The following is a 26,808-nucleotide window of genomic DNA, read 5'->3' as shown; positions in this document are numbered from 1 at the left end:
TGTGAGTGCGCACGCCAGGGGCTGCAACACATTTATACAGCCGTATTTCGCACATGACTATGAAAGGCGTAAGAGGTTCCTTCCAATTTAGACGATCCGAATGATATAGTTTCTTTCCACTGCTTTCCTGTTAATGAAAAACTAAAAATTTACCCCAAAGTACTAAAATATCGATATTTTAATATGACAATCGATTCTAGAACACAAATTACTGGTATCGTAAGAATCGATATTTCAAAATCGATCCGCACACCACTAAAAGAGACTTTTGGAGAGGTTAGATGTGTTAAGAGTAAGGCCATTTTGCTGAAATCTCCGATGAAACAGCGATACAAGTTAGCAAAACTCTGGAAACATTAGAGATGCTTGTGGTTAGATGGACTGGCAAGTCTACTACTACCTGCACTTTTGCAGGCTCTGGTTTGAGGTTGCCTTTCTCTACTCTGTAGCACAAGAAGGAAGCTGTGTCAATGTGAAATTCATATTTTTTTCTATTGACAAAAAGTTTATTCCCCAACAAACATTGTAGCACTTGCCTGACATGGGTTTCATGTTCCTGGGGCTGACTTCAAAAAGATAAGCATGTAGACGAAGACAAAGTGATTAATGAAGTCCTGGAGGACGTTATTCACGAGGGACTGAAACACAGAGGGGACATTCGAAAGACCAAAAGATATCACCAGATACTCAAAATGGCAGAGGTGAGGCAGGCTGAGTTCGTCTTCCTGGTGGAGGTATTCATCCACTCATCCACTTCCTTTACTCTTACCAGATGGTAAGCATTCTGCATGTCCAGTTTACTGAAGATGGTTGCTCCCTGTAATAACTCAAAAGGAGATGTGAACAAATGCAATATATTCTACGCAGGGTCTTATGGTCTTGCTTTTCTTCTCAATGATAATAAACTCTGCCAGTGGAGGGCAGCATTTGTGCACAACAGTAGCACTTTAGCACCAAGCGTCAATGATGTAAACACACACTTCCCCGCCATGAGTCTTAACTTTTTTCATAAAGGCTCAGTCGGTGCGGTAGCTTGTTAACCCAGCTAGCTGAATGACACAGTCCAAGACTTATTGAAAACACAGCAGTCCCTCACCTTTGTGGTTCATAAAATTATGTGGTATATTTTGTGATCTAGTGAGCAATCATTGGCAATAATAAGTAATTGAATTACCTAATAGGTGGATAGGCTTGCCCCACTTCTCTCACATTGCTTCCGGTGCCTCCTCTACTGGGTACTGCTAATCTTTGAAGTAATGCACACACCTCTAGGCAAGGTAACAGCACCCTGACTACAATGAAATTGTTCACTGCCTATTGTCCACTTAGTCCTGCATTTCTCCTGGTGAGTGACAGTCCCTACATTTTAAATAAATATCTGTTCTTTCTAGTTTTCCATTTTCAAAGTAGGGTTATTATTTTTGCTTTAACAAAAAGCAAAGAGAGAGAAGCAAAAAGAGAAGAGAGTTATTGTTTCCCCACCTGCTGAACCCACTTTGGCCCCCGACTGTACATATTTTCCTGTTTAGAGGCAAAGTCACCTCCTACAATATTTTTTTAAAATTCCCCTCTCGCCTCTGCGGGCAGTCTGTCCTTCAAGCTCGGGTCCTCTACCAGAGGCCTGGGAGCTTGAGGGTCCTGCACAGTAGTTTTTGTTTCCGTCTACTGATATTATTTTATTATTATGTTAATATACCAAAAGGTTCGATTAGCTTTGCACAAAAGTAGAAACATCCACCAAAGAGCAACTTTTTACTTTCTTACTTTGAGTACTTTTCAGAGTTTGTACTTTTTTACTAGCAAAGAAGTTGAATCAGTACTTCAACTTTTACCGGAGTATTTTTAACAGTAGTTTTTGTACTTCTGCTTAAGTACAGAATATCTGTACTTTTGCCAACTCTGACAGGGACTACCACATTCACCTGACCTAAATCCAATAGAACATCTGGGATATTAATTTTCAGTCTATCTGACGCTGTCAGGCTGCACCTCAGACCATCCAGGAGCTCAGTGATACCTGGGTCCAGATCTGGGAAAATCTGGTCGCCCAGGACATCATCTGTCCTCTCATGTTTTCAGGCATGCAGACAAGCACAAGGGAGCCACACAAACTACTGAGTACCATTTTAAGTTGCTGCAATGAAATTTTGGCCGTACTTTGATTTTCAAAGTGCCTTTGAATTAAGCCTTGTGTAGGTTGATAATTTTCAGTTCCATCAAATAGTGTGGCGTCCTGTCATTCCTATCACATTACTCAGTCCATATGAATATAGATATCCAGCATAATTGTTTTTCCATTAAAGTCTGATGTGTTTTCAAAGTCTCCCTTTAAACTTTCAGAGTAAATACAAAAGCTGACCAAGCTTGCAAAACAGGATGCTGATAACAGAGCTATACTGGTGGCACACTATATTTTAGATTTTAGACATCTTTTGCTCTCTCTCTCTCCCTCTCACTCTCTCTCAATTTCTTTCTTTGTGGGCAGTGACGTCTTACCTCACATATATTAACCTGGCATTTTTCTGCATTGCGTTCATCAACAACCAACAAGAGAGCTTTCCTTAAGGTAAGTGATCTTTGATATTTTCCTTTTGCAAGTTTGTAAAATCATCACATATTTGCTATGTAGGAATAGATTGACCCTGGTATTTACATAATACAATAAGATCATTTATTAAAATTAAGCAAACAAGCTAAGCTGTTGTATTTAAGAGAGAGCACTGCTTTGATGAGCACTCTTGAAGTAATTGTTTTCTGTCATATTATAACTTGTTTCTCAGACAGTGATCGTGTGTATGTTTTTCTGTCTGTTTCTAATTGTTGTAAAAAACGCTTTGCTGTATTAAGGTGTATTCAAACCAAACACAAAGGTCATTACAGTTCTCCTCATTACATAGATATAAAGTCTTTAATTACAACAGATGTGAAATTGCACTGGGCAACATGAACAGAGGGGAATCTGCCTTTGTGGTGAAATATTTCAACTTCTGAAAAAGGCTGGTGGTTCATGAAAATCATCGTCTATGGATTTATTTTTACATATATACACCACTGATTGAATAGATTAAAATAGCATAGTTTGAATGAGCTTAAATATTTTTGATTCACAATAAGTGCTGCTTTTTAAGATTACGTCATTTAAAATCATTTAAAACCTTTTGTCACCAAATTTTGTTCTTTTTTTCATCCTTGTGTGTAATTGTTACATAAATCAAAGGTCAGACAAAAACACCTCCTTATTTTCCTGCACCTTTTATTGATAACTTCAGTAACTTCATGAGTTACTGTGTTAACAACAAGCATGTCCCTGTTATACCCATTACTTTGTTGTAAAACTTATTCATCTTGAGATACAATATCTTATTTTAAAAATTACTTAAATTGATTAGTAATGGGGGCGATCGTGGCTCAAGAGTTGGGAGTTCGCCTTGTAATCGGAAGGTTGCCGGTTCGAGCCCCGACTTGGACAGTCTCGGTTGTTGTGTCCTTGGGCAAGACACTTCACCCGTTGCCTACTGGTGGTGGTCAGAGGGCCCGGTGGCGCCAGTGTCCGGCAGCCTCGCCTCTGTCAGTGCGCCCCAGGGTGGCTGTGGCTACAACGTAGCTTGCCATCACCAGTGTGTGAATGTGTGTGTGAATGGGTGAATGACTGGATATGTAAAGCGCTTTGGGGTCCTTAGGGACTAGTAAAGCGCTATATAAATACAGGCCATTTACCATTTACCATTAGTTCACCTCTTAAATTCACTTTGAAATTTCTTCATTTCCTTCTTGGCTTATCACTTGTGAAATCTAGACCTTAATCTGCCTTAACATCTAAATCTGTAAGTGAATTCATTACTGATCATGTTGTTTAAACTCTCAGGTCTAATATGGAGAGTCTTCAGTTGTGTCATAACTTCAGCTCTACTCAAGCAGAAATCTAAAAGATTAGGAAAATAAAAGATTACTTTACATACATTCATACAGACCCTGATGTCTCTTTTCTTTTCTTTTTGCTTTCTTGATATTACAGGTTTCTTGATAAACAATAATGGAGATGGCCAGAATCAATTTCAGTCTAATCAATACAACTGCTGCACCTGATCTAAACGATTCTTGGGTTAACTTGTTTTGGTCTCTTACCACCGTGGCTGTTGTTGTTTTCTCCCTGGTCTCTCTCCTCGGTGTGCTCGGGAATGGAGTGGTCATCTGGGTGACCGGGTTCAGGATGAAGAAAACTGTTAACACAGTTTGGTACCTCCACATTGCTGTGGCTGACTTCATCTTTGCAGTGTTTCTAGCCCTTAGAGCAACATCCCTGGCTTTGCGGTTTCACTGGCCCTTTGGCAATTTCATGTGCAAGCTGTGCGGCACTCTAATCTTTCTAAACTTGTATGCCAGTGTCTACATTATGGTGGTGATCAGTGTGGACAGATGTGTGTCTGTGGTGTGGCCTGTCTGGGCTCAGAACCACCGAAATGTGCGCAGTGCAACCTATGTTAGTCTGTGTGCTTGGGTGGTGGCTTTGATTGTCAACATTCAACATTATTTTTACATGGACACAAAGAAAGAAACTGAAAACACAACTTACTGCTCCAACATCAATTTTTTTGAAAAAGCAACACCAACTGTCATTCAGACCATTGTTATCACCCACTTCCTTCTCGGATTTGCAGTCCCCTTCACTGTCATTGTCTCTTGTTATGCTGTCATCATCCATCGTCTCAGGAGAAACCACAGCCTGGCCAGCCAATCAAGTCGCCCCTTTAAAGTTATCACTTCCATTATTGTTGCCTTTTTTCTGTGCTTGGCTCCCTATTGCATCATTGATCTTATTCAGCTGGTGATTTTTACGGCACCAAATGCAACATTTCGCTATGCATTTCTAATTGTGTCGAATGTCGCCTCGAATTTGATGGTTCTTCACTGCTGCCTGAATCCACTGCTGTATGTCTTCTTGAGACAAGATTTTAAGGCTGAAGTCCGAAAATCCATCCTGAATGTGCTGGAGAGTGCCTTCAAGGAAGAGGAGACATGCTCTCCCAGTGACATGAAGTCAGTGAACACCAGGCAGAGCAGAGAGAAGTCAGATTTAATTACTGAGGTATAAAGCTGTATATGAGATTAATAAACATGTTAAAACCTTTGATTGAAAAATTTGGGGGACTTTTTACCAGCTGTAAATATAACTGCAGATTACATTTTTATAAGCTTTTATAAAATTATGTGGTTATAAAATGAATATAATGGAAACAGCTAATTGTTTAAATGGTGCTGTGATGGTTTATTTCTTCACTGTATTGTTTTTCCTGCCTCTTTGACTCAAAGCTCTACATTATCTTTGTGCCATTATTATTATTGTTATTATGATTATTATTATTATTATTATGTAATTATAACAATGTTACTTCCCAGAAGAAGAACCAGTCAGCAAAATCAAAATCAGTATTACCTTTGTGTCCAGTTCACTTTGTTAAACACAAACAATACCAGGTAAATTTAGTTGACAGGACATGACAGTTCCCACAGATGTCATGTTATGCTGACATCCATAAGCATGGATTGGGCAATTAGAAAATACTGTAAGGATAATTCATTCACTCAGCCTGCCATTTATTTCCATGTATTAATAAACAGTGTGTAATGTTGATGTCTTATTGTAAGATAACTTCTTCTTACCAATATCATGCAAAAATTAATATTTTATATTAAATATTTGACATTCCTACAGTTCAGTGTATTCATTATTATAATATAAGATAATTATATAATTATCGTGATATTATGATGCCAAACACTCTCACAGATTCTTGTTTTTCTTCTTTTGCTCTTTAAAAGCTTTTTAACCCCAGGGATGTCAATAAATGATGACAACTGTGATCATTCTTGTTATCACTGTTCCTGTGTTGTTTTACAAATAAACTCTGATATGTGTATCAGTAGTATTAACTGAACAAATCATCAAACATTGGATAATAATAATCACTTTTAAAAATAAATAATGTAGGATTATCTAGGTGAATAAATATTATTATATTTATTTATCAGCCAAGTTGTTTCTGTCCTCTGGTGATAATGACCCACATCTTGGGGGGGGGGGGGGTGCTTTTCTAACCCAGATATTTACAGCCTTGTTTCCTCTAACAGAGTCCTGCTTACAACTGTGTACCTTTTAATGCCTCAACTGGTGAAGCATTCTACATTTAAAACTACTTTACAATACTTAACCGTGTGAAATAAAGTATAAAAAAGTGCGTGATGCTAAATATTAAGTAGTTGTGAGATACGTAACAATGAGGTATATTTGTATTAAAGATTATTAAATTCCAACACTTGGCGTTATGTGTGAGTATAACATGGTGAATGCTGAAACCCTCCCAAGGTGGGGAATTCCAGACTGGGAGACCGGGTGCTGATCAGAGATCTTCCGAGAACCAGCTTGAAGCAGGGACCATTCCAGGTACAGCTGACTGCCCAGACAGCAGTTTAGGTCAAAGGTCGAGCCACTTGGGTTCATGCCACCCATTGCAAGAAGATTCCACAAACACAGTAATAACCCAAAGGGTGAAAAGATTTCCACATTGACGCTGAAGAAGACAACAAAGGTGTACGACATGCTCTGCCCTTTCAACCTACAGCTCCACTGGAACGAAAGAGTGAGAGGTGAAGGAGCGCCCTCCTCTAACAAGATTGTGCCAAGCTCCAACTCAATGGAGCACTTGTATCAGAGTTAAACAAATAAAAAAAACTATGGTTTACACAGGTTCAGTTGCAGGCACTATCCCCTCATAGCAGGGTTAAACATTCCAAGGACATCTCTGAGGCTGACTCTAACGTGTTTGTATGCCATGTCATAGGTGTTCCTCGACAAGTCACTGATAAGTTTAAAGAACACAATCAAATTCACATCGTGGCTTCCATTCTTTGAATATGTGATAGAAACTGACAAAAACACAGATTGGATAAATGACATTTATTTTGTCCAGCAAACATTTGTTGATTCCACTACAAATGAAGCTGTATGAGACCAAATGGATGTGACATGTCTCATCATGACATGGGAAATTTTAATTTATATTTTATTGTGTTGGGGTTTGCAGTGTTTGTGTTGTTTCACTTTAAATTTGTTTAAAAGGAAAAAGCTGAAAATTTAAATAGTTAAAAGTTGAAATGTAAATAGTTGGTTTTTGTATTTTATAATTTATTTATTACATTTTATGTGGAGTAAATAAATAAAAGTATATTTACGGTGGCCCCTAGAGACAAAGCACGTACAAACAAACTACAAAACACCTACAAACTACAAAACATACTCCAAATCACATGCAAATTCCAAAACACGTAGAAATTCCGAAGCACGTACAAATTCCAAAGAATGTGAAACCTCCAAAACATGTGCATACTCCAAAACACAACGGAAGTGCTCCAGGATGCTAGGGGCAGTGTTGAGCTTTTGTTACCTAGTGGCTACATAAGCCAGGAAGTACCAACGACCGGATTTGGTGTGTGGTAGTAACAGGTAAATGAACTTTTTTTTTTAATTATTTGAATATATATGAGTGTTTGTGTATAGATACACAAACTGCAATAGCTATGTCACTAGCGATCACCTAGCACATCATTATATACCAGCTAGCCCAACGTCAGTGACCCTACAAAAGTCACTGCTGTTTAGTTTGTGTATAAATACACAGACAATACACATATGCTTTCAATTATGTAATTTAAGTGATCTAAGTAGCTTTGTACGTGCTTTGGAATTTGTCCATGTTTTGGAGTTTGTACGTGCTTTGTCTCTAGGGGCCACGGTATATATTTATATATAAACATATATAAATAAAACCACTGAGGTTTTTTTTTAACATTAGTCATTTCTTGTATGCATAATTTCATATTGGTGTTGATAATAAATTAATTAAAGCAACAAAACAACCTGAAGAGCCGGTTGGAAGCTGAAAGAGCCGGTTCTTTTTAGTGAGCCGAGCCGAAAGAGCCGGTTCTCTAAAAAGAGCCGGAATTCCATCACTATATCCAAGTGTCTTCACTAGTTCACAAAAAGAATGCTTTGAATAAAGTTTGACTTCTCTGACTGTTTTGTTTTGTTTAATGGGCCTTATAATCCGTTGTGCCTTATGATATATTGTAGTAATGTTAAGTTCTAGTATTTTTATTAGTTTGTCGTAGTTGAGTGTGGTCTAGTTTACGTTATCATCCATGTCTTCTTGTTTATGAGTCTTTTCCTGTTTGTCGTTATCTCCTTGTCTATGTAGGCTCCCTGTGTGTTTAAATGCATGTGACCCTTTTCTGTTCCCCCTCCTCATGTTCATTCCATGTCTCCTGTCTGTCACATGTATCCATGTATTTATGTGGGTACATGTGACAGACAGGACTCTGTCTTTTAGGATTTGTTCTGAAGGCAGGGCTGTGATGCAGTTTTTAGCGTCGCCACTAGAGGGTGCAGTTGTTTTGTGAATAATGTTCTATTGGGATGTTAAAAGGTCTTCAGGGAGGCAGTGTGAATCAACAGCAGTTATGCTTGGGGTTAGTTTATGTGGTTTCTTTAAGAGTATGTGCATAAGATTGGTGAGTTACAGGATATTTTTGTTTAAGAAGGATAGCTTGTCAGTTTTATCACTCTGGACTAGGGATGGGTATCATTTAGGTTTTATCTGATACCAGCGCCAAACCAGTACTTTTCAAACGGTGCCTGTGTTTAAACGGTGCTCGAACTGGTGCTTAAAGAATGGAGAACACAAACTTTGTCCAAAAACCTCTCATGTTTAGCCGTTTTTTGTAAAAAGATAACAATGTTAGCCTTTTCTGCAGCTATAGGGCTTATATGGTATCACTCTTGGCTGGAAGCAGTGCTTAAACAATGGAAAAAACACAAACTTTGTCCAAAAACCTCTCATGTTTAGCTGTTTTCCACTTTTTCTTTGGTCATTTTAGCCTTTTTGGCCAGGGTGAAGGGAGTATCTGCCATCAAACAAGAAGACAGCCGCATGTAACCACGACAGTGTTTGCTAGTTCATCTTACGTGCATTAATTTATTAATGTGGTTAGCCTACTCAACGTAAATTACACACGAACAACATTAAGCTACTCACGCAGAGAAGAACAGCTGCTCCTGCCATCATCATCCGCCATCATTTCTGCTACACTGGCAGGGCTAGGGGCCAGGACTCTCCTCTTCGGGTTCTTGGGGGCAGTGTTGCCAACTCTTCAGTAAGGAAAATCACTATTGGCTGTCCTAAAAGTCGCTAGAAGTCGCTAAATGACGTCATCACCTAATTTGCATAATTGGTCATGCTAATATAATTGTAACCTGCGTTGTTGGAGAGAGAAATAACATCGTGGAAGAGACATAAAGTGAGTAAAAAACGTCCTACATGCATTTAGAGTTTATTTAGAACTACAAATTAAATTTCTTTTAGCAATTATTGTTTTTTTAATGTCACAATTCCAACCCTGCTCCTTTACCCGGGCTTGGACCGGAAAAAGTGACCCGAAATAGGCACTCTGGTGGAGTTACTTTGTGTGTGTGTGTTTATAAGTAGTTTTAAACCTTGTGATCCACAAAACAGCATAAGAGTAAAAGAAGAACTGACTGCGTTACAGTCAGTGCGGGAACAGCGGCTTCGCTCATGCGTGATTCATTTGCAGTTTGGACGCATAGGTGTGAACATCTCCTGCCCTGATAGCAGCTGGGGGAGGACTATCCTCCACCCGTGAGCGCTTTGGAACGGGCGAGGTGCCCATGGCAGCACCCGCTGCTTGTTGAGAGTAAGAGCGATACGCGCTTTCACGTCAAATAGTCGTCATAAATAAGTCTCCAATAACACCAGAAAAAGTCGCCAGATTTGTCGCTAGTCGCTTTTTAGAAAAAAAGTCGCTAAGGGGGTCTGAAAACTCGCTAAATATAGCGACAAAGTCGCTAAGTTGGCAACACTGCTTGGGGGATATTTCTAACTCCCGGTCCGATAACAGGCACCACACCCGCAGTAGATGTGCTCAGTTGAGGTCTCGCAGCAAGCTATCAAATATGGTGCATTTTTCGGCTTTTAAAAAAACGCTATGCATCGCCAGGTGTTTCATCAGATTCGAGGTGTTACCTCCTTTGCACAGTGTCACCTTAAAGCACTTGTTGCAGGCTGCTGAGTTTGCATCTTTTGCTGTGAAGTACAGCCAGACTTTTGACCGCTTCGCCTTGGGCATTTTTAATCTGTAGCTCTGCTCTAAAAGAACATACGTACCTGGGCACGCTTACTATCCTTGGAAAGGTAAAATGATGGGCTAGAATCCAAAGTGTATGACATCGCAGAAAAAAAAAAAGCACTGAAATAAAGCACCGAAATGTGCGCTGCTTTTCGGTCTGGTTACTACTGTTTATGTCAGAACCGGTATTCATCCCTTTTCTGGACATCTTCTGCTTACACATTTTATCTATGCTAACTTATCGCTAAGCTAAGATTGGCGAGGCCAAGCTAAGTTTTGGCTAGGCTAAGCTAAGTTTTAGTTTGAGTTGGTGATTTTTATCATGTTTATTTGCCTCATTTTACTTTATTTAACACCATAAGTGCTGGAAAGATGATTACATTTTTTTATTACCAAATATGGTTAAGGCTACAAGCAAAGGCCATCAGCGTAGTTGTAAGGTCCATAATAGAAGTATGTGGCTGTAATATGTTATGTAGCCTACTAACGTGATTATTGGTGTTTACATTGGATTGTAATCTGTGTTGTTTTCTTCATTCTGTTTTGTAGAACCACACACACACATACGCCCATGTATGCAAGTGTTCCACTAAATCTGACAATTAAAGTAATGGAAGATCATCCTCTGGCTTTGTCATTTGCTTTGAGGGTCATACTGGCATTTAACCAGTGTGATCACCACCACAGGATTATTTTCAAAATCAAATACTTTCTTCTTAAATTTTTATTTTGGAATACTTTTTGAATTAGGGTTTGTAAAACCAATTGAATTAAGCAGTATGTATTTTCTGTCTGAAAACTGAATTTTGACAGTGTGAGACTCAATAAATGAAGAAGACATTGAGAGGCAGTACACGTAGTCACAGAAAAATACCATTCGTGTTCTTTCAAAAAAAACATTGAGAATACCACCAGCAGAAAAAAACATTATATATCTACATCAGTAAATATCAAAACACTAATGCCATCATTCAAAGTACTATGCAGAGTTGCAGTGCAGCAAACCACATGATACCAGACCAGCTCAAACTCCCCGCAGCTTTAGATATGATTTCAACTGTGCTTGATAAGATGGGTGCTGCAAAAATGAAGGCTGTTGGTCTGTCTAATAACAGAGCTGCAAGGAAGTATAGAGGAAGTATAAGAGGGCAGTGGGTTGAGGGTTTGCTTCCCTTTTCCATATCCTATCTCTGTGGCATACAATTTTGTGCTGTTTATGTCACTGAAGTCTATATCAGTAAAGATATAGAGTGAACATTAAATATGATGTGAAAGTGGCAGTATCAAGCTGCAAGCTGTTTAGTTTGTCTCTGTTTTTTGAAAGGGCGCTGATGAATCAATCAAGCATGTAAAATGTCAAAAAAAGTTTTGGGGAAGTAACAAGTGTTTTTTTGGACAACAAAAAAGTTACTGAAAAAATTCATGTTAATGAGTTTGATGTTATTTGAGTGAAGTTAAACCTAGGCTATTTCTGATTCATTGGTGTAGAGGCAAAAGAGAAACGGACTCAGGACACAGCCCTAAAATCTAATTATAAATAGTTCTAATAATAAGTAGCTATAAAATCTTTTACAAGAATTTTGCCCATGTGTTCGATTTATGTTACTAAGCAGGATATCATGGGTTTAACTGTGGTCTGAAACAGGAAATGGTTTTCAGTTGACAAAATAAACAGTACATTTGCACAATGACTGAAACTAGCACCACTGCCAAATAATGGGCTGAGGTCAGTTTCTTGATCAATAATATGCAATTTGTAATGACCACTGATCAACAACCAAAGTCAGGATCACGCATCAAGACAAATCATACTGTTAGTTAGCCCTAATTAGCACTAAAAAAATAGGTTGATTGAAATCTGAAAGTCTTCTTTCACAGAGTCAAAGCAAAACTAAATGGCCATCATGAATAAAGCACAGTAAGCTAGATAGTGTTTGATTTGTTGCATGCTGTTGTGTTATGTGTAGCACGACGTTGTGGGGTTTCAAAAAGCTGTTTCTGTCATAACTGAAGCTGAGGAGCCAAATGCAGACAATGAAATTAAAGAATATACTAAAAGCAAATCTTTATTGGCTGATACAAAGAGCACAAAATTAGTCCCAAAAGGTGTAGTAACAGAAATATAAAGAGTAAGCACGAAAGCTGGATGATTCATCTAAAAAAAACAAGGGCTTTACACACAAGGAACACAGACTGGCACAAAACAGACATCTCGACACAGTATAGACTCGACTATAAATACACTAAGAGTTTTCTGTGGAGAACAAGCACAACAAACAAAAGGTGAAAACATTGACACTGACATTAAAAAAATTAACCTTCAAAGTAAAACGGAAAAAAAAAGACAAACCCAGGATGTCAGAGATACTGTAAACAACACTAAGATGTCAAGATGTTGATACAGAAATTAAACAAAAAGAGGCACAAACAGGAACACTTAGGTGACTACTGCTGGGAATAATAACACCTGACATAAACCAAAGCAAGAAATATCATAAAAAAATTAAGATACAACACTAGAATAACCATAAAATAAACACACAGGAATCAAAGGCTACAATCAAAACAAGAATATTAACATTTCAAATGGAAAAACAGAACAACAAAATGCCAGTTATGAGGTATAAGCTATCTAAATACAAGCTATGTAACGAAGAAGTCAAGACAATCTGAATTGCCCATGGTATCGATTCAAATTGTCCTCTGGCGCAGTTATAGGTATTAGTTGCTACCGAAAACAAATAAAGCAGTCAGACGCTATGGGCTGAACCATTTTTAAATTGGGCGCGCGGGGGGGGGGCATTATGTAGTATATTTAGCTTTAGAATTTATATTCAATGTTTATTGTAGCTAGGCTCAAAGTGTTAATGCTCGCTTATTTTAATAAACAACATTATCATATGCAAAAATTAGGGTGGCACTAGTGGTGGCGAAAGATTATTTTATGATGACACATGCCACCACAGTAGATCCTCCCCTGATTAGTCTGAGTTATATTAACCAGTCAGTTTGATCAGTCATTTTTCTGTATTCATCAACAGCCAACAAGAGCACTTCAGCAAAGGTATGTAATATTGATATTTTGCACAACCGTAAAATCACTTGTTATTTTCTATTCAGGAAAAGACTAATCTTGTAAATTAATTAATAAAATAAGCTAATTTACTAATATTGGGTAAATTAGCTAAACTGCTTGAGATCACTGATGTGAGGACTATAATGTTTTTTTTCTGTCATAGATACAACTTGTCTAAAAAGCCTCAGACAGTGGCAGTGCGGTGTGTACTTGCTGTAAAACTCCACATATTATCTGTTATGGTGCATTTAAACCAAACTTAGAAAGTGGTTTTAGTTACATACTATATCTACCTAATGAGGAGAATTTATGCAAAATCGTGGTGAGTGAAATAAATATAGGCGAATGTTTGTGTTAAAATAGTTCAGCTTCTGTTAAAAAAAACTGTGTTTGGGCTGTAACATCAAAAATGTCTGTCTGTTTATATATTTTATGTGAATTGAGCACATACAATGCAAAGCTCCAAAATAACCAAGGTATCGCACTTCTTCAAAGACTACAATGTACCTCCTCTACCATTTAAGGTGCATTTTTATGTTGAGATTAGGATGTAGTTTTTTGTTTTGTTTTAATTTTTTTAAGTAGTCTGTCAGGCTTTGTTGAAACACAGGTGTGTCAAACAAACTGCAAGCCAGCTAAATACAATTACATCCAGCCCATGAGATTATTTCATGTCAATTATTAATGGCCTGTTTGTATGTGGGACTGCTGAAACCATGCAGGCAGGGACGGGTCTTTATTTTGATAAGCAAATCATGCAACCAAACAAATACAAAGACAGAACAGACTCATACCATTTTGTGAAGAAAGGAAGGAGGGCAGACATTCCGAAGACAAGTGTAGTGGTACAGGCCAGGTACACCGAGAGAAGGGAATTTTTTAAATGCAAGCACATCCGGAAAAAGTGAAGATGCAGGAACGTGTGCATGTACCATAGAGCCATGGCTCAGTGTCTGGGTGTCTAAATGCTTCTAAAAGGCCTGAATGAGCACTTGAAGCCATTTATACGTATTGACTTGTTTGAATATAGTTAAAAAAAATAAAAAAACAACTGGTCAGTCTGGGTAATGAGCTACCAGAAAGGTCGTAGCAGCATTTCCTGATTTTTAAAGTACTGATGATGTCATATCTGACATGAGCAGGTTAAACCAAGCAGAGGGGTTTCTTTTACCATAGGAATGCTTCCTTTTGTTTGTTTCATGATACAAAGGGATGTGTTGAATATTTTTTCTTAGATAGAGCCATTTAGTTTTAGTTTTAGATTCCTCAGCTCAAGCTAGTGGTAGTGGCTACTTGAAGGGAAATTGATAGCCCTATATATAGTCAGTCTCTGCTTGATTCAGAGGAGGAAGGAAAGGTAAGTTGTGTTACTGAATCCATGTGCGTTTAATTTTTGTTAATTAAGTTAATTATGAGGGTTTTAGCAAGTTTCACATATGATGGAGGTCACTGTAAATAAATTGCTCATCTCTAAGAACCCAAAATGTCTGCTTACCTACCACTTTCCTTATCACTCGAGTCAGACTATCTTACAGTGACATAGAATTAAGTACTAATAAAGTACTGGATTTCTTTCATAATTATGACTTGTCTACAAACTCTCAGAGAGTGACAGTGTGTATGTTTTTCTGCCTAATAGTTGAAAAAATGCAGGTTTACTGTTTAAGGTGTATTCAAACCAACACAAAGGTCATTACAGTTCTCCTCATTACAAGGATGTGAAATTCCATTGGGCAACACGAACAGAGGGGGATTCATTTGTGTCATGCTGCTTCATGAAAATCCATCATCTGTGGATTTTTGTTTATTTACACCACTGATTATTTTCCTGCACCTTTTATTGATAACCTGAGTAACTTCTTGAGTGATTGTGTTAAAAACAAGCATGTCCCTGTCATCCCCATTACTTTTTTGTAAGCCCTGTATCATAATTATAATTTAGTTTGAGATATACAATTTTATAACAAATTGCTAATTATAAATTGGTTGGTATACCTCTTAAACTTGTCATGACTGCTTTTAAATTTCTTCAATTACTTCTTGGTTCACCTGAAATCTAGACCTTAATCTGCCTTAACGTATAAATCTGTAAGTAAATTCATTACTGTTCATGTTGATTTAACTCTAAGTTCTGATATGGACAGTCTTCAGTTGTGTCATAACTTCAGCTCTACTAGACTCAAGCAGAAATTTAAAAGACACTTGTTCACTTGTTTTGTTTTTGTTCTGTTGCTGCAGGTCTCAAAACAATGACTGCGATGACCCCAGAAAATTCCAGTCCAAGCAATACAAGTGCTGCAACTGATGTAGATGATTCTTTGGATAACTTGCGTCAGTCTTTCAACATCATATCTATCGCTGTTTTCTCCCTGGTCTCTGTCCTCGGTGTGCTCGGGAATGGAGTGGTCATCTGGGAGACCGGGTTCAGGATGAAGAAAACTGTTAACACAGTTTGGTACCTCCACCTTGCTGTGGCTGACTTCATCTTTGCAGCATTTCTGCCCTTTAGTGTGACATTCTTGGCTTTGCGGTTTCACTGGCCCTTTGGCGATTTCATGTGCAAGCTGGACGCCACTACAATCTCTCTGAACATGTTTGCCAGTGTCTACATTCTGGTGGTGATCAGTGTGGACAGATGTGTGTCTGTGGTGTGGCCTGTCTGGGCTCAGAACCACCGAAATGTACGCAATGCATTCTATGCGAGTCTGTGTGTTTGGGTGGTGGCTTTGATTGTCAACATTCAATATTTTTTTTTCATGCACACAGAGAAAGTATCTAAAAACACAACTTACTGCTTCAGCAGTGTTGAGGATTTTAAATATGCAACACCATCTGTCTTTCATACCATTTCAATCACCCACTTCCTTTTAGGATTTGCAGTCCCCTTCACTGTCATTGTCTCTTGTTATGCTGTCATCATCCATCGTCTCAGGAGAAACCACAGCCTGGCCAGCCAATCAAGTCGCCCCTTTAAAGTTATTGCTTCCATTATCGTCACTTTTTTTCTGTGTTGGGGGCCCTATCACATCATTGATCTAATTCAGCTGGTGGTATTTAAGGCACCAAATGAAACATTTCACTATGCCTTTCAAATTGTGTTGTATGTCGCCGAGAATTTGGTCGTTCTTCACTGCTGCTTGAATCCACTGCTGTATGTCTTCTTGAGACAAGATTTTAAGGCTGAAATACGAAAATCCATCCTGAATGTGCTGGAGAGTGCCTTCAAGGAAGAGGAGACACGCTCTCCCAGTGACATGAAGTCAGTGAACACCAGGCAGAGCAGAGAGAAGTCAGAATTGATTACTGAGGTATAAGGCTGTATATGAGGTAAATAAATATGTTAAAACCTTGAACAGAAATATTCTTTGGGACTTTTTACCAGCTGTAAATATTACTCCAGAGTAATTTTGTTCAAATATACCCCCCTCATAAAATTACGGAAACAGCAAATGGTAGAAATGGTACTGTGATGTATTATTTCTGTGCTGTATTCTGTATAACATTTTTCACCTTTTTGGTTACTGTATTCTGTACTACTTATCCAGCCCTGGAAAAGTGGATAAAGATGGATGGATGGATTATTTTACTTTAACTAACTCACAAAGTCTACCATTCATTTCTAGTTATTAATAATCACTGTGTTTTGTTAACTTATTATGAGTTCACCACTGAGTTCTTATCAATATTATGTAAACATTTACATTTTATATTAAATATCTGGCTTTCCTACAGTTCACTGTATTCATTATTATTATGTATGAATAATATATAATTATCATGATGTTACTATGCTAAACAGTCTCTCTAATAGTTTCTTTCTGTCTTTCAACTTTTTTTAACCCCAGGAATGTCAATAAATAATGACAATAGTGATCATTCTTGCTCATATAATCACTGTTCTTGTGTTGTGTTATAAATATACTCTGAATGTGTATCAGTAGTATTAACTGAACACACCAAACATTGGATAATAACAATATTTAATCATATGCAAACAGCTAACAAACATTACAATTATAATTTGTGATATATTGAGAATAGGTGACAAATCAACAACAGACCTCTTCCAATTAATGGCTAATTAATATTATGCTGAACACAGTCCAAAAGATTCAATAAGCCACATCTCAGTGTCTGCAGTCAGTCTACTGTTTTACTATCATAGCCAAGTGGCTAAAGGTAAACAGAAGTTTATCACTATCCCTACTAATGAATGTTCTCTTGTTTCAGGATGCATAATAAGTGCCATTATCCAATGACACATCTGCTTAACTGTATCTTTTGCTCGTTTTTCCTCCTCTTCTTTTCTTTTTCCTAAACTGAGGACCTGCTGGCTTTGACCTTTTCTTGTCCATCTTCCATTCCAATATTATGAATGAAATGTGCTCTATTTGGAAGCAGCCCGCCCCCTCCCCTTTCGACAGGTTATGTGTGAGACTTAAGCACAGCAGCAGCAGCAGCAAGAAGGCGCACCGAGGGACCTCACGTTTACTTTTCGCGTATATGTGTGTGATAGAATTTAGAAAACACATCGGTGCCAATTATAAGTCTATATCATAATGTCTGTTATTTTTGTGATTGTTGGTTTGTTTTTATTTCATTTTATTTTGCGAGCTGGTTTTTAGATGCCAGTCAGAGAATCCCTGGCCGCTTCGCCCCTCTCCTCCCAGCTCCTCGCAAATGGAGGTAGCTCTTATTAGAAAACCGATCGGTGCCTTTGCAATCGATCGGTGCCTATGCAATCCCCAAAATGCGCTGGCTTGATGTAAGGGCAGCGTGGGTGCGAGCAACTTTTTTGCTAATGTCCATGATGCCGCCACCACCACGATGCCACCCTGGGCAACGGCCCACGTCGCCCATATCAAAAACTGCCAGTGCATGAAGTAGGCTATAGTGAAGGGGGCAGTAAACAGTCTAGCGCAACCTAGAAGTGCGAGTGCCTGTTCGATTCTAATGAGAGGACTAATCAGACAAGTAAAAAACCTGAGATGATACACAACAGCTAAAAGTAGGGCCTTTTAGACAAATAACTATAAGACGGTAATCATAGACTGCTAATCCAACTAAAATAAGAGCAGTGGATACACTTCGAGAGGGAAACAAAGACTTATGTTTGAATGAATGTGTTGAATCTTTCCAGCCAATTGCTTCGCCAAAAGGCAGATCACATGAAGCCCTGTTCAACAGCACAGTACTGACACCTGCTGCTCATTCGATTTACAGCAGCCCTGCTCTGATAGTACATGTGGGCTCCAGTGGATATTTAAATGTAATGATGTATCACTTGTAGAATACCCATATGTGTATGTTTAATATACATACACACACAGACACACATACACATCTAACCATCCTCTCTGAGAATAATTTATGTTATTAGTAGGCGATAGCATGTCAAAATGTTCCTTAACTGCTGACATTTTCCACCTTTTTGGTTACTAGTAGAAATAACAGGAACTAAGCCATGCTAGATGCACTAAAAGGATAAAGAGAAGCACTGTTAAAGGACTGAGTGGGCTTATATGCACACACACACACTGAAGAAGGATGGGAATTAGACACTGGTGCACACAATTCAAATAGCAGGTGACAAAGTAAAACTAGATACCAAACACAGGAGACAACTAACTAGCAAACTAAAACAGGAAATGAATGGCAATAATTAAAAAGGGAACTTGGATAAAAAAAGTAAACATAACATGAGGAAATGGCATTGAAAGAAACAACAAAACCTTAAAAGTGGGAAAATACAGGGGAGAAAGGATCTCCCAAAACTCGTGGAATTAGCTACAAACAGAAACTAGACTGCAAAAAGGGACAGAATTTAAAAGAAAACCCGAGTATATAAACATGGTGAACCAAACAGGGAATATCAACTAGAAAACAAAACACCATAAACACCAAACAATCAGCAACAATTCAAAACTTAGGCATAAAACCTAGTGCCCATGACAGACTCACTCTACCTCCACCTGCATTTCTGCATTCAGTTTTCCCCTTTTAAACTGTTGTGTGCATGAGTGGTGTATAAAAGCACTGCTATTTATTCACTGTTAGATGTATAAATAGCTGGGGGGAAATGGCAGATATGCGTTCAAACGTTCTGTTCAGGCCAAGCAGAAGAAAGTTATGAACTGGGAGTCTACTCCAAAAAAGATATTAAGAAAGAAGAAGAAGCAGTAAACGAGCAGAGTAGATCCATTTTATGTTTACATCAGTCACAAAGACCAACTTCAGAAAGGACTATTAGACCTCAGATTCTACACGGATACATGTGAACACATGTGAACAGGTAATAACGGAGAGCAGACATTAGTTTATATTGCAGACCTTTTGCGATTACTCAAATTACCAAACAACTTACTGTGTTACAGGGGCCACGGCTCTTTGCTTTGCCTCACTGACTTGATGCCAGTGCACACTCAGGACTTTGAGAGAAAAAGAAAGCGAGAGAGAGAGAGAGAGAGATCATGTGACAAATGACTGAGCCTAGCTTGCTGAATTGCGATGTGAGACAAACCCACACACACCGAGCGGGGCTTAATCGCATAAACACACCGTATCTTATGACTGCTGGTAGCAAAGCCTGAACATCAGGCGGGCGGGGAAAGATCCAGATCCAGTGCTGTGCTGTTTGACTGGCTGCTGCTGCTGTTACCTGGGGAGGCAAGAGGGAAGCATCGATGCCTCCGGGTCAGTACTCGCTCATGAGCCTGGACCTGTTCTCGCCATCGGGCCTCCTGCACTGAGATAATGAAAGGATGGATGGACGACGATGCGGCGGGGACAACAGAGGGCTGAAGGATACTGCTGCAGCGACTCGCCGGGATGAGGAGCAGCATCACAACACGATGAACTCGCCGGAAGAAGCAGGAGCGGATGATCTGTCTCTGGAGGAGATACTGAGGCTTTATAACCAGCCCATCAACGAGGAACAGGCATGGGCGGTGTGCTACCAGTGCTGCAGAACGCTGGCGAAGGAGCACCGGGGCGCTGCCGCCACCGGAGCATCATCAGCGGCTACACCGAGGAGGATATTCGGACCGGGGGGTGTTAGGATACAGAAGGACGGGTCTGTGAGGGTGGACCACCAGGGCTGTGAAGGTAAAATATTATATAAGTGTGATTGTGCCTAGAGCTACTCAGATCTAGGCCAAACCATCACCGGTCTTTTAAATAATATAAGTGTGTTGTTCCAACACGTTCTCGTATAATGTTAACATTAGACCTAAAAGAAAGGGCCCCAGTGAGACTATTATAGAGGTGCGATTCAAAAATATCATGTAAATAGCTCCGCACATGTTTTTGAGCTCACACGTGAAAGATTCATAAGTGTGTGTGTGTGTGTGTGTGTGTGTGTGTGTGTGTGTGTGTGTGTGTGTGTGTGTGTGTGTGTGTGTGTGTGTGTGTGTTTTCCTGACCAGGTGCTCAGTTTGCATGTCAGGATTAGTCCATAATCTGCATCATGCAGCACCAAAACAACCAGTACTTAAGGCTCCATGACCTGATCTCAGCTACACAAAGAAATACCATCACAAACCCCCGCCGCTCTCTCCCTCACATGGCTTCATGCGTCTCCGCTCATTTTCACTGTTTCCTCCTCAGCAAACACACGTGTGTGGGCATCATGTGGTTTCATCTCTTTTATTTATTTTTTTATGAAGAGCCCGTCAGCCTGTTTTGTCACCTCGTATCAGATCAGGCTGTTCATTCCGCTTCATCTGATTAAAGCATGTGATTACGAGCCGAAATGCGGGCACTGATCAGATCAAGGCGTGGACTGTTGCCCTGCTTGTGCCTGAAGAGAACAGGGACAATTAGTGATGCATCACCCTTGTTTTTTCATTTAGGTCTTGGTTATATTTAGCTGTTACTTCTACCTGTGGGAGCCTCATTCATTGGCTAAAATTAATGAGAGGCAATAAAACAAAAAGAGCTAGTTAGAGTTATAGCAGTGTTTTTAGTGCCATGCTGGAAATATAACAGAGTCAGAGAGGGAGTAGTAGCAGTGTGCCAACTGAAAAACCGCTGTAATATTCTCAAGCTACCCCTACGGGCCTTTAAAGTGTGTCTATAGTGTTGTAATCCTGATGTTATTGTACTTTATGGTAGGTCATGTGTAACATGAGGCAGAATTAGTGTTTGTGGATATTTTTCTAGCACGGTCGAGCTTTTAAATTGAGGGATAAGCCTGGAATCCAACCAAAACAAAACAGATGACACAGCATGCTATGTGATATTTGTGTTGCCTTATTCTGTGGGTGCGTCTGTGAACATTTGCTTAAAATAAGCACCTGATGTTGTTAGACTAAGAGCTGGCGTGTTCATGTTCGTCTATATTTACATTTACCCAAAGAGTGCAGAGCAGACTGACTTAATGCCTATCCATCTCTGTCTTTGTAATTGACTACCTGAGGGCCTGAGGGAAGTGCTCTCAACTCAGCTCCGACGTACACGCACTGTTACACAACCCTGCTGAGTCAGTGTTATGGCCTTTGATTCAATACATTTCACATCCTGCTTTGTCTTTGAGCAAATCTGAGAGGCTCAGCTGTGATGCTCATGCTGGTTTTGGCCTGTATGTCTATATGGTTATAGAATGAATGGGTTATTTTTAGGAACATGGATGCAACCACTGGAGAGGGGAGTCATCCCAGCCTTTATTCCTCTGTTGCCTGTGTACTGTGACATCATGCTGCAAATAGCAGCGGCATTTCAGTATGTTTTTTTGCATTTGTTTGTTCTTGCATTTGCATTTGTTTGTTCTTGTATTATTTTTTAAGTTTGTTAGAGAAAAGTGGAGGGTTATTTTTTTAAATATATATATATATATACATATACATACATAACACACCAAAGGCTTTCATATGAACGGATTTTGAACTTATCAAGTGCAATCACATAAATATTATTATGTAACAGTTGTTAAATGGTTTTAAATGGTTAATGAAGGCTATACAGTATTCAGCATTTGTACTTCTACTGTTTGGAGTCATAGTTGGGATTTCATTCAGTTATCCGTTATATTCTGTAATTTTGGGAATGTGTTTGCATGTTTATTGATTAATAGAGCTAAACTGTTGGACTAAGTGCTGTGCTTTTGTCTTCCTAATGCACAAGCTTAATAATCAAAGCCATTCATGTAAATAATGAGATAAATGTGTGGTAAAGGTTTTAAAGGTTAAGGACTTTTGAAGCTATCATCTGCTAACATGGCTTCAAGTTAAATCCTAACACAGTTTGTTTTAGACTCTGTTGTCGTTTAAACCCACATCATGTCTGCTGTGTAATACAGCATTTAACCAGGCCACCTGACACTTTTTATTACATCTCAATGACTGTAAATGTGTTTGCTCATGCCTGTTAGAAATAGATGGAATTTCATGCCAGTACTCTCCTTGACTGACTCATCTTGAAGGCACATTTGATTGTCTGCTCATTTTAGATGCAGTTAACACATCTTCACCTCAGCAGCACGGCATTTAAATCTACTGATGCGAGTTAAAGTTGTGGGCTGATGTCAGTGGTGCCATGATGTTGCATTCCTGCGTATTACAATACAAAACAGGGGTTTGTTTAGAGGGTCATCTGTTTGCAGGCTGTTTACTCATGATGTAAAAGCTCTGCTGATGTAGCCTGGAGAAATGCTACATTCTTCCTTTTGAAGGGAGCGCATTCATGCGACGCGGGTTCTCGACTGGAGAATTTTGTCATCACTGGTCATGATACTCAAACTGATAAATACGTTACAGCTTAGGGATTTTGTTGAAATTGATTCCAGCTTGCATAATGATGGCAAGAACAAAGAGGGCTTTTGCCAAAATCAGTTTATTGAGAAATCAAACTTGTTATCACCGATAAATAGGAGGTGCTTGACCACAGAGGAACTGCATATAAGTCCCAAATGGTACATATTAAAAATCCTGTGATGATACTTTAATCTACTGTAAAATGTGACTTCTGAAACAATAACACTGGTGATTATTATGCCCCAGATCTATACAACAAATAACAGTAATACAGATGAATTAATATTATTGTGAAGCAGACTAACATCTCATCTCACCTGACGCATGATAAGAAGCGGGTTACCGAGTGGACAGTTTGCCAGTCCATCACAGGGATGGAGAAAACTGTAATGCACATATCTAATCAGCCAATCACTGGTCAGCAATCTAAAGTATGTAGACATGTAGATATGGCCAAGACAGCCTGCTGAAGTTCAAACTAAGCATCAGAATGTGGAAGATTGATAGTGACAGTGATAGTGACATGATTGTTGATGGCAGATGGGCTGGTCTGAGTATTTCAGAAAACTGCTGATCTACAAGAACTTTCCCCCGCAAACATCTTTGGTGTTTACAGCAAATTGTCTAAAAAAGAGAAATATCCACTGAGCAGCAGTTCTCTGGGTCTCTTGTTGATGGTGCCATTTTTGCTCACCTGGTTGAGCAGGTGACAATACACCGGAAGGCCAGCACCCTGGGATCAATCCTGACCCTGTACCCTTTGTGATGTGTCTTTCCTCACAGTCACCCCACTTTCCTGTCTGGAAAGCTTCACTGTCCAATCAAATAAAGGTAAAACTGTTTTTAAAACAGGAAGTGAAATTAAGGTAAATGAGTTTGATTTCTGTGGGGGAAATAAAGAAAAAGGAGGTTGCTGATGATACTGCACTGAATTTAGCTTGAAATCATTTTTTGTAAATGGACTGGTTATTATATATCGCTTTTCTGCTCGAGCACTTTAGACAACATGTCTCATTCACTCATGCATAAAAGCACTTTTTTCTAAGGTCTTTCGATGTCACATTCACACATGTCTCCTTTGATGGACACACTTTGAGAAGCACTGAATGAAGCACTGTGAGATAAGAGCACTAACAACTACACCACTGTACCAGTAATTTTATGTTCTCTGAGAATTTCTCATCCTTGATATTATAAACGTAAATCAGTTTTCGTAGTTGGTTGGAAGTCCTGTCACTGCTGTTTTATTCCTACAAAAAGAACTTTTGTAGCTGAACCGGGATTTGTAGCTGAATAATATGCTACCTTTCATTCATGCAACAAAGTTTGAGTACCTCATGCTTCTTTGCTGCTCATGATAACAGTGCTTTCTTTTTTTAATCTGCAGGTAAATACAGCCCTTGCACAACAACAGAGGTGAGTAACTGCACTCTAATGCTGCTGTTGTTATTTTTATTTCATCATCACACACTTGCACATGTTTTGTATGTGGATGTATTTCCTTGTTTATAGAGTAGCAGGTGAATAGAATTAGGTATCTATTTTTTTATTTGGTATTTATATATGTTGTGGAATCCACTTGCTGAGTGGAAATAAATGAAGAAAAATTCTCATTTCAAACGTGTTTTAAATGAGCATACTCACACAAAGAGATTACTTTGGGTGGAGTTAGTTTGTGAATATTGTTTGCAGTTGATTAAGTCTGAGACTTGAGCAAATGCAGACTTTCTGGAACAGAACCAATCATTCAATTAGCGAGATACTTATTAATAGAAATATGTGGCTGTACGTACAAATAATGGCTTCTTGTCCACAATAGTGACATGATTATCTTTTTAAATATTTGCTCTTTGTGAATGGTTTCATTAGCCACTTACAGTAAGCTAGCAGCCAGTCACAACAACAGAGATATCATTCAGATTACAGTGCGGACACCCTGTAGGATTATTTCAAGTGTCAGATAGTGCTATGGTTGAAACTGTCGTAAGCCCTGGGTGTGTGTTAATCCTGATGTTTGCAGTGCCACTGCTCTGGCTCCCCTGCCTCTAAAACTAATACCTTTAACAAATGAAACAAGTTCAAAATGTGCTTTCATTTTCTCAGTAAGGAACTGGTTTCACTTTAGGCTTTACAAAGACCTGAACAGTCCAACAAAACAAATACCAGACTGTGTCCAGTCTGAGGTATTTACACATTTTTTGCATGTTCAGCAGCGAAATTGTGGTTAGTGTCCTGATGTCATGACAACCGCTGACAGCTGGGCATTTTTTGATACAGGAATGAGATGTGCTTTTTAATACCTTGAAGTAATTTCAGATTTACAAAATCGACATCATGCTATGATGAGCCGGTCCTGATGGAAAAAGGACGAAAATAAGATTCTGGGTTTATCCACTTCTCACGAGCAGGGAGAGTTTTGTGGTTTGTTGTTAGTTTATGAAAAATTAAGGAGAAATCTTCTGTGTTTTATTTGCATTTAGTATCTCTGCTTCTAGGTATGTGACTGCAGAATTGTTAAGAGTGGTCAAATCATCTTGTTCATTGCTAATATATATATATATAAACTTGTGAGGCCCAGTAGCGCCATAAGCCCTGAAGGACTACTAAAGACTAAAGTGGATAGAAGAGCAGTGCTCTGTCCTTCATGATGAAACAGCCCGTTACAGCACAGTTAAGTAAAGAGCCTAGGGAGAGAAATCAGATCATTATTGGTCTACCTTTGGGTGCAAACTACAGGTAACACTCAAAAGTAGCCATGTGGTGAAAACATAAACTAGGGTGTTGCTCTTGGCCAGTGATGTCCTCTCCAAGTGTCCTTGTAGCTGATGATGAGACCTCAGCTCGAGGTATCAGGATGAATTCTTAATCGTACAGATCCTTACTTTCTGTCAGTTGATGAAAAGACGTGCTGGACATGACATCACAGTACTGATGGATAATGAGCCTTGATTGCTGGTATTAAGAGGCAAAGTAATGAATCATGAACCAAGCGAACAGTTATCATCAGCTCTGATGTGGAGGAAAAACTGAACAGTCCTCTAAATTAACCTTCAAGCAAAAGCAAACTGTAGTATTTCTTTAAACTTTGAAGTAAACTTTGTAGTATTTCTGTAAGGGATTACTTGACAAATGTACCATTACATAAATCTAGGTTTATTACAATGAAATAAAGAAACAAAAGCTAAAATAGCTTGATTTTTAGTCGCTATAGGTAAAGCTTCTGTAGCCTCACTGCTGCCTCACAAACTCCTGTAATTTTCCAAACTCTGGGGTCTGTGTACAGTTTTTGTTCTAAATCTGCAGTCATTAATCCAAAGCCAGGGGTTATTTTCTCAGGAACTGAAAATCTCCTGTAGATCGACAGGACATTTTACAGAACTGTTTTCACGGGCTGAGCAAGACTTACCGTGATGAGTCATCCAAAGCTGATATGTAAACTGACCCTTTGAAACACAGAGCGGTTGTAGCAGTTCATGCCAACAGCAGTTTGACTGTAAAATATGCACACATGATAAATACCTACAAGCAAATGCATGTATATATGTCATTCCCACTGCACTTAATGTACATGTAAAAAAATATCTCTGTGACAGGTCTTCTAGTGTATCATGCTATGTGAAGTAGAATTTGTACACAGTAAAAATTACTATTATATAGTATTTTATTGATTCTGCATTTGTAGCAGTTTGGGGTTTTTCTTACTTTATTTTTCTTACTTAATTTTCTATTTTATTATTTTCTAATATATCACTAATTCTCTTTTTCTTTCTGACCCTTGTGCTGCTG

General features: G+C 38.8%; 3 protein-coding genes across 6 annotated transcripts in view; all 3 read left to right on the top strand.

Moving 5' to 3' along the window:
- Nucleotides 1-4,033: 4,033 nt before the first annotated feature.
- Nucleotides 4,034-5,092, top strand: LOC134635434 (N-formyl peptide receptor 3-like). The gene has a single exon (XM_063484818.1). The coding sequence runs from the start codon at nucleotides 4,034-4,036 to the stop codon at nucleotides 5,090-5,092; it is 1,059 nt and encodes a 352-aa protein (XP_063340888.1).
- Nucleotides 5,093-15,531: 10,439 nt separating this feature from the next.
- LOC134635433 (chemerin-like receptor 1) lies at nucleotides 15,532-16,587 on the top strand. Its single transcript, XM_063484817.1, has one exon. It carries the CDS (start codon nucleotides 15,532-15,534, stop codon nucleotides 16,585-16,587), a length of 1,056 nt encoding a protein of 351 aa, XP_063340887.1.
- A 3,195-nt stretch (nucleotides 16,588-19,782) lies between these two features.
- Nucleotides 19,783-26,808, top strand: part of LOC134635784 (protein spire homolog 1-like) — a 40,389-nt gene continuing 33,363 nt past the window's right edge. For all 4 annotated transcript variants that reach the window (XM_063485335.1, XM_063485333.1, XM_063485334.1 and 1 more), the window contains exons 1-2: nucleotides 19,783-20,377; nucleotides 24,410-24,438. In XM_063485335.1, the coding sequence (XP_063341405.1) occupies nucleotides 20,035-20,377; nucleotides 24,410-24,438 (372 nt within the window). In that variant the 5' untranslated portion in view covers nucleotides 19,783-20,034. The remainder of the gene's footprint in view (nucleotides 20,378-24,409; nucleotides 24,439-26,808) is intronic.

The sequence above is a fragment of the Pelmatolapia mariae genome, linkage group LG10_11, assembly GCF_036321145.2.
Source record: "Pelmatolapia mariae isolate MD_Pm_ZW linkage group LG10_11, Pm_UMD_F_2, whole genome shotgun sequence".
Lineage (NCBI taxonomy): Eukaryota > Metazoa > Chordata > Actinopteri > Cichliformes > Cichlidae > Pelmatolapia > Pelmatolapia mariae.
Note: the sequence above shows the minus strand (reverse complement) of the source record. Positions and strands in the feature narration are given on the sequence as shown.

Excerpts from the sequence above, each read along its gene's own strand:
- LOC134635434 (XM_063484818.1), top strand. The coding sequence starts at position 4,034 with ATGGAGATGGCCAGAATCAATTTCAGTCTAATCAATACAACTGCTGCA.
- LOC134635433 (XM_063484817.1), top strand. The coding sequence starts at position 15,532 with ATGACCCCAGAAAATTCCAGTCCAAGCAATACAAGTGCTGCAACTGAT.